General features: G+C 32.9%; 1 protein-coding gene across 3 annotated transcripts in view; it reads right to left on the bottom strand.

The window, feature by feature from the left end:
- Positions 1-267: 267 nt before the first annotated feature.
- The window catches only part of LOC105339660 (ATP-dependent translocase ABCB1), a 29,644-nt gene continuing 22,980 nt past the window's right edge, over positions 268-6,931 (bottom strand). For all 3 annotated transcript variants that reach the window (XM_034453375.2, XM_066072991.1, XM_066072992.1), the window contains 3 exons: positions 6,119-6,325; positions 5,375-5,521; positions 268-5,083 (listed from right to left, as the gene is read on the bottom strand). In XM_034453375.2, the coding sequence (XP_034309266.2) occupies positions 4,883-5,083; positions 5,375-5,521; positions 6,119-6,325 (555 nt within the window). In that variant the 3' untranslated portion in view covers positions 268-4,882. The remainder of the gene's footprint in view (positions 5,084-5,374; positions 5,522-6,118; positions 6,326-6,931) is intronic.

Genomic DNA, 6,931 nt, shown 5'->3' with positions numbered 1-6,931 from the left:
ATATATGTACAATTGATCTGCAAAAGAACAACTTCCTATTTTGAAAACTGTAGGAGGAGTTATCCGTACAATGAGGGTACCCTTTTGGCAGTCGCCCGCCCACCCGCACGCCATTTTCACTATTTTAATAACCGGATTTTTTCCGTTGGAAAACCCGGTTAAAAATGTGAAAAGTTGACCGCAGCCTCACACAAACCAAAAAGTGATTAGAAAAGCTCACTTAAGTAGTTTTAATCCCAGGTGAGTTAAAAAATGATGAAATTCCTCTCCGATTGAAGTATTTCTTTATTCTTTGTATAATCAATCAAATAAATAGTTAACAACCATGAACAAAATAAGACTTGGCTCACAGACACAACTGAAAAATACTAGAAAACGAACTCAATTTGTTACACATAGATACAAAATACGTGGAGACTACATAGAAATTAAAATTCATACAGTATACATATAACTTAAATTAATTAGTACATTTACATTTAAGAGAGTTTTGTGAATTCTGAAGGCTGGTACTTTTACAAAGGTCACAAGTAAGTCAGAGAAATGAATGTACATAAGGGTGATTGAAATCATTAAAAAGATATCCATTAAAAATACAATTCAAATCTTTAAAATTTATAATCATTTGAGATAGACAATCTTTTTCTGCAATTTAGGACAACAAGACATGATTGTCAAAAAATATTGGCAAACTATTAAATACAACATTTGAATTTGCAGGGATCAGGGTCAGTCAAACACTCATCTCATCGAGACACTTAGAACAAAACCACCAAAATCATGCAGTCCAAACAAATAAATTTACATATAAGAAATTTTAATCTGTGAGGTTCAGTAATAAAAAATAAAACTATGTGGCCAGGCATACAGGCTCCTTCAGAGATCTAGTTTTGTTTTGTTTTGTTTTTCTTGACATCTTGCTAGTCTTAACACATCTTTTGCTTATTAACCAAGAGGTAATACAGGCACTAACAAAACACATACAAAATACATTTAGTACTGGTACAGTAAAACAAGGTTATAGTGAACACGCTTATAATGAACTGATGCTTACACCGAAGTAATTTTCATTTAAAAGGGTGGGGGTTCCATGACTTTATTACTTGTTGTAAACTTGACTGATATAACAAATTACGCTTACAACGAATTCGAAGCAAAATTGTCCATCCCTGGCACTTTGTTATAACCGTGTTTCACTGTACATGTATATATATATACCGGTATATAGAGCAAGCCATTTATTCCCTTGGGAGCGACCATTGTTTACTCAATATATTTATTGATAAGAGACTCCAATATAGAGATATATCACAGAAAATATGTAAGGTTATAAACAGTAAATAATTTGAAATGGCAAGTTGTGTTGTATAACCCCTGAAGAAATATATAGATAAAAGAAAAAAACATAAATATATACCAGTAATATAAAACCTGGCAGGAATATTAAGTTAACATTGAAATGTTTCTAGAAAGATTTGAAGGTTTGCTATCATACTGCATAGCAGTTGAGACAAGAGGCATTTTAATAATAAAACAAAAAACATTTGCAATTTAATAAATCTACAATGAATTCATTAAACATTGTATAAATCTCTCATCGGTTTTTTTTTTTGCTCCCGAATAAAAGTCAGTTTACAGTATTTGAGGATCCAAGATATTAAGAACTGCATATAATTCAGCATAAAACTTGGTTATTTTCAACTAAGTAAGAACGATAAAAAGAATACTGGAAATATGATACATTTAGCTGTTTTTTTTAGCGGAAAGCCGTCTGAATATTAGGTGGCTGTAATGCACCATACAGAAGACTCATGGAGTCATTCAATGAAACAAAAAAGAGATTGAACCAGTCACAACAATGGTATATATATATATATAAATAGTGCCTGGGAGGGTAACAGTTGAAATTGACACCCCGAGAAAACCATTGTCAACCGACGGGAAGCGGAGGTTGACAATGGTTTTCGAGGGGTGTCAATTTCAACTGTTATCCTCCCAAACAGGCACTATTTATTTTGTTATACTGAATGTCTTTTTTAAAATTTCTAAGAAAATTTTACTGCTTTTATATAGGAATAACGTGAATTCTACAGCGAACCGTACGCGCATAATTTTCGCGCATGTAACATTTTTTAATGTTACCCGTTGCCAAGTGCGTTGCTAACGCTGAGGGTAATAGTAAATATTATTAACTTCGTTTTAACCAATCAGATTTCAGTATTTAACATGAAAGTATAACAAATATAAATGTGTACCAGAAAACCATCCATACAAGAAGTCAAGAATGATTCAGTGAATGATGGCAAGTTTTTTTGCTAATTATCAGCTTAAAAAATGTCAATAAAAAACAATGGACAAAAAAACTGGCAGAGTTTAGTGTAAATACAAGGCAGAATGTTCAGAAACATAGGAATGCAGAACTTAATATCATCATCAAAACAAACTAAGACTAACAACAAAACAACAACAAAATCCTGACCATCGAATCTGTTCAATGCTGTTTCTGAAGAAAACTTGTATTCTGATCAAATGTTACTTGCATGCAAGTTGGACACCATTCATAATATAGCAAACACACTCTAAAGTTATAAACACCATCTAAAAAAACAATCATTCAAGATATTATACAGAAAAAATTCTGAAACTTATATATTTAAATACATATTCTTTAAAACATGTAAATACTGAAGGTCAAATTAGGCAGAATTTTACAGTAACTGTTACAATCTTTAAAAAATAAGTCACCAGCACAATCTGCAGGTTGCACTGCATCTAAAGACTTGCACAATCCTAAAGTATTAAATTGTTAAATAATGCCCAAAAACACTAAGACTTGCAGACCCAGATTCCAAAAAATTCAGCATTACAGATCAGACTCAAACCTCAGCATATCAGACTTAAAGCTCAGCACATCAGACTAAGCACATCAGACTCTAAACTCAGCATTACAGACTCAAAACTTAGCATATCAGACTCAAAACTCAGCACATCAGACTCAGCACATCAGACTCAAAACTCAGCATTACAGACTCAAAACTCAGCGTATCAGACTCAAAACTCAGCACATCAGACTCAAAACTCAGCATATCAGACTCAAAACTCAGCATATCAGACTCAAAACTCAGCATATCAGACTCAGCACATCAGACTCAAAACTCAGCATTACAGACTCAAAACTCAGCATATCAGACTCAAAACTCAGCATATCAGACTCAAAACTCAGCACATCAGACTCAGCACATCAGACTCAAAACTCAGCATTACAGACTCAAAACTCAGCATATCAGACTCAAAACTCACAACTGTCATTTTACTTTTACTAACAGCTATATTCACTTACAACATTTCTATCAACTTCAATATTAATCATGATCCTAAAACAAGGAACAACAAACAGATGTACAACAGTAACTATTGCAAAGAATGAACATAAAGGCACAGCGGATATTGCTACATGTTAGATTGTTTGGACATAGAGGTCTTGCACAAGTCTATGTGTGCCTATAACAAAAACAGAACAGAATCCCTGAGCTGCTAACATATAAATACCAATTTCTTGGTCAGAAACAATCATGAAAGATTCTTAACTACAAGTCAAATTTTTTTTTCGGCAATTCTAATTATTTTCCTGCCAATTTTGAATGAAAAGTGTGAGAGCATTACCTCAAAATCAAAATTTGAAATTGAAAATTTAAAATCAAAATTTCCTTACTTGTATGGAATTTTCATTTTTTTTTCAAATTGTGAATACATCAAAAATGACAATTCTGTAGAAACCAAATTCTTTGAGTAAATTCTAGAGACCCCGAGTAACTTATGAATAAAGTGGATAGTGGAGAAGTGGAAAATGATATGATGTGGAGAAATAACCCAGTGATGAACAGTTATTAAAACATGATATGTCAGTTACATATTAAATGTACACAAAATAGACATAACATAGAAAATTTGTTTCCAGTAATATGACTTAACAAATGTATAAAAAGAGTACATGCATCCGATTCAAAAACGTAAATATGGTCCTAACTGTAGTATAATCAAAAACAAAATACATTTAATACAATCTAATAAAAAATATTGGTCCGTCACGTGTAAAAGATTTACATGAGGTTGTCAGTTCCCTAATTTCAAATGTCTGTGGTAGATAACAAATAATGTTTTTTTTTTTAAAAGGAGTGAAATTTTGTCCCTGTGGCTTCCACTCACAAAGTAACAAGCCAATCAGGGAAATAAAATTGATTTGCATGATGGGAAAGTAGATGGTGTAACATCTGAATGAGAAGAGGAATGGACATTGAATTGAAGAAGATATTATCAACTAACATTTATATCTGTGTCAGTATCTTGTTCTGTTAACATTTGCACAAATAAATCAAATAATACAACCTGGACTTCTTCAAATACATTAATTTTCAAAGTTATCTTAATAAACATAAAAAGTCTGAACTGTCATCAAATGTGTGATGCTTTGGAGTGCTGGAGACATCAAACATTATAATTAATGGATGGATGATGAGAAAGATAATAATTATACAAACTTACATACAAATAGTCTAATTCTGACAATTTTGAAGTCAACATCACACATTTTAGAGAATGGGTGCTGAGAGATTATGCAAATTGATACATATTGTCAGACTAAATTGATATTCAGCTCTTTCTGACACATAGTAAGATAATGACAATTTTGGAGTCAACACATGATAAAGAGAATGGGTGCTGAAAGATTATGCAAACTGATACATATTTTAAGACACTGTTGATTTTCAGCTCTTTCTGACACATAGTAAGATAATGACAATTTTGGAGTCAACACATGATAAAGAGAATGGGTGCTGAAAGATTATGCAAACTGATACATATTTTAAGACACTGTTGATTTTCAGCTCTTTTTGACGTTATGCTGAGATAACTTCCAGTAGACGCCTTTCTTTGCCAACAGTTCCGAGTGAGTCCCTAGTTCTACTACGTGGCCCTTGTGTATGATGGCTATTCTATCGGCATTCTGAATGGTGGACAGTCGGTGAGCTATCACCACACACGTACGACCCTGTCGGGCGTTGTCCAAAGCATCCTGAACAATCTGTGTAAATTACAACGAAACCATTCAGTTCACTGAAGTTGTAACAGATAAATCTGATTGACAGAACCCCCCCCCCCCCTTTTCTAAAATTTTCAAAGTTATTGAATTTACATAGAAAGTAAACTTGTGAACTTAATATATGAAATAGACATAAGACTTTCTTCCCTCTGAAAAACTTAAACACCAGAGGATTTTAATAGGAGGCAAAAAATAATCATCAAACCCCACCCCTCCTCCTTTTTCACCCATATGTTTAATGTTCTGATAAATGGTCTTTGTAACAGTATTTACCCTTTCACTTTCTGTATCTAAGGCTGATGTGGCTTCGTCCAGCAGCAAAACTCTGGGATTCGTGACCAGTGCTCGTGCGATCGCTATCCTCTGCTTCTGTCCTCCAGAGAGTTGTGTGCCTTTTTCTCCAACATTTGTCTCATATCCCTTAAAACAAAACAGGTCAACAATAGTACATTCCAACATAATGATTAAGTTTTACATGAATCTGTAAAGATATCAATTTCAATGGAAAACAATAGCCAGAGAGTTGCATGCCTTTTTCTCTGACATTTGTGTCAAATCCCTTTAAAACTAAAGAAACAATTTCAAAATAATGATTTTAATTTCATGTGACATTTTAAACATATCTGTCATATTTTATACTGGTGGAAAATGATAGCCATATCACATCACATCATCTGGAGCAAAATTCTGTTTTTAAGTCTTTTTCTTTAAATCGTACATTTCTCAAAACTCCTCAGTGCCAAGAACTATGATTCATTTAATAAGACTAGTCTTAGAATGTCAAGCCCGTTTAAAAATATTTTCCCCATATCCCTTATTGAACAAATTAATTTCTATGTATTTTAAACAAGTATGGTAAACATGATGTGGAATGAAATTTAATAACAGCAAGTGCATTTTACGGAATCAAACTGTCAAATTGATTAGTTTTAGTTCGACCTTCTCTCTACAAATCAAGCCTCATAAACAGGTACATGTAACTTATAAAGTAAGAAATCGTCCTAAATCTAAACTCACATGAGGTAAACTCTCAATGAAGTTATGAATGTTAGCGTTCCGTGCTGCGCTAATTATTTCGTCCATCAGAACCTCTCGGGAGTTATCCCCGTATGCTATGTTCTCTGCAATACTGGTGTCAAACAGGGTGGGTTCCTGTGACACAATGCCAATGTGAGATCTTAACCAGGTCAGGTTGAGCGATTTTATGTCAACACCATCAGCAATCTGAAATCATGCGTGAAGATACAAATAAAAACAAATTACAGATAAATATGTATATGTTTCGATATACATGTATGTATAAAATTACATTCTTTTTATCCGAGTAGTGATTTGACTAAATTTAAAGGAATATTATCAGCAACAAAAATTTTCACATCAATTTTATTTTCCCCCCCATTCGTTCTCATTAAAATTGAATCTAAAATCAGATATCCAAAAAAAAAAAATCCAACACTCCAGGCTCTCAGTGTCAAAAATAGGATTCTTTGAAAGGCCCTTGTCCCATTAAAAAAAAGCAACTATTTTGATTTTACCCATAATCCCTCATCTCAAAATTAAAGACATGTATGGAACATATGATGACTACATTGATTTTCGACTTTACTATGACACAATTTCCAACAAAGTTATTCCTTGGGGCTGCCATTTTTTAGGACAAACTAGAAAATTTTCCTCTTTGTGCAACCAATTTCAATTAAGTTTGGTAGGATTATCAGGACCTCATTTAAATGCCAAGAATGATAAGTTAAATTGTTTGAATAATGAAGGAACCTTATGTCATGTTTAAACCTCCATTAAGGCTAACAAAGTGAAATAATTCTTGCAAAT

The sequence above is a fragment of the Magallana gigas genome, chromosome 10 (assembly GCF_963853765.1).
Source record: "Magallana gigas chromosome 10, xbMagGiga1.1, whole genome shotgun sequence".
Classification (NCBI taxonomy): Eukaryota; Metazoa; Mollusca; class Bivalvia; order Ostreida; family Ostreidae; genus Magallana; species Magallana gigas.
Note: the sequence above shows the minus strand (reverse complement) of the source record. Positions and strands in the feature narration are given on the sequence as shown.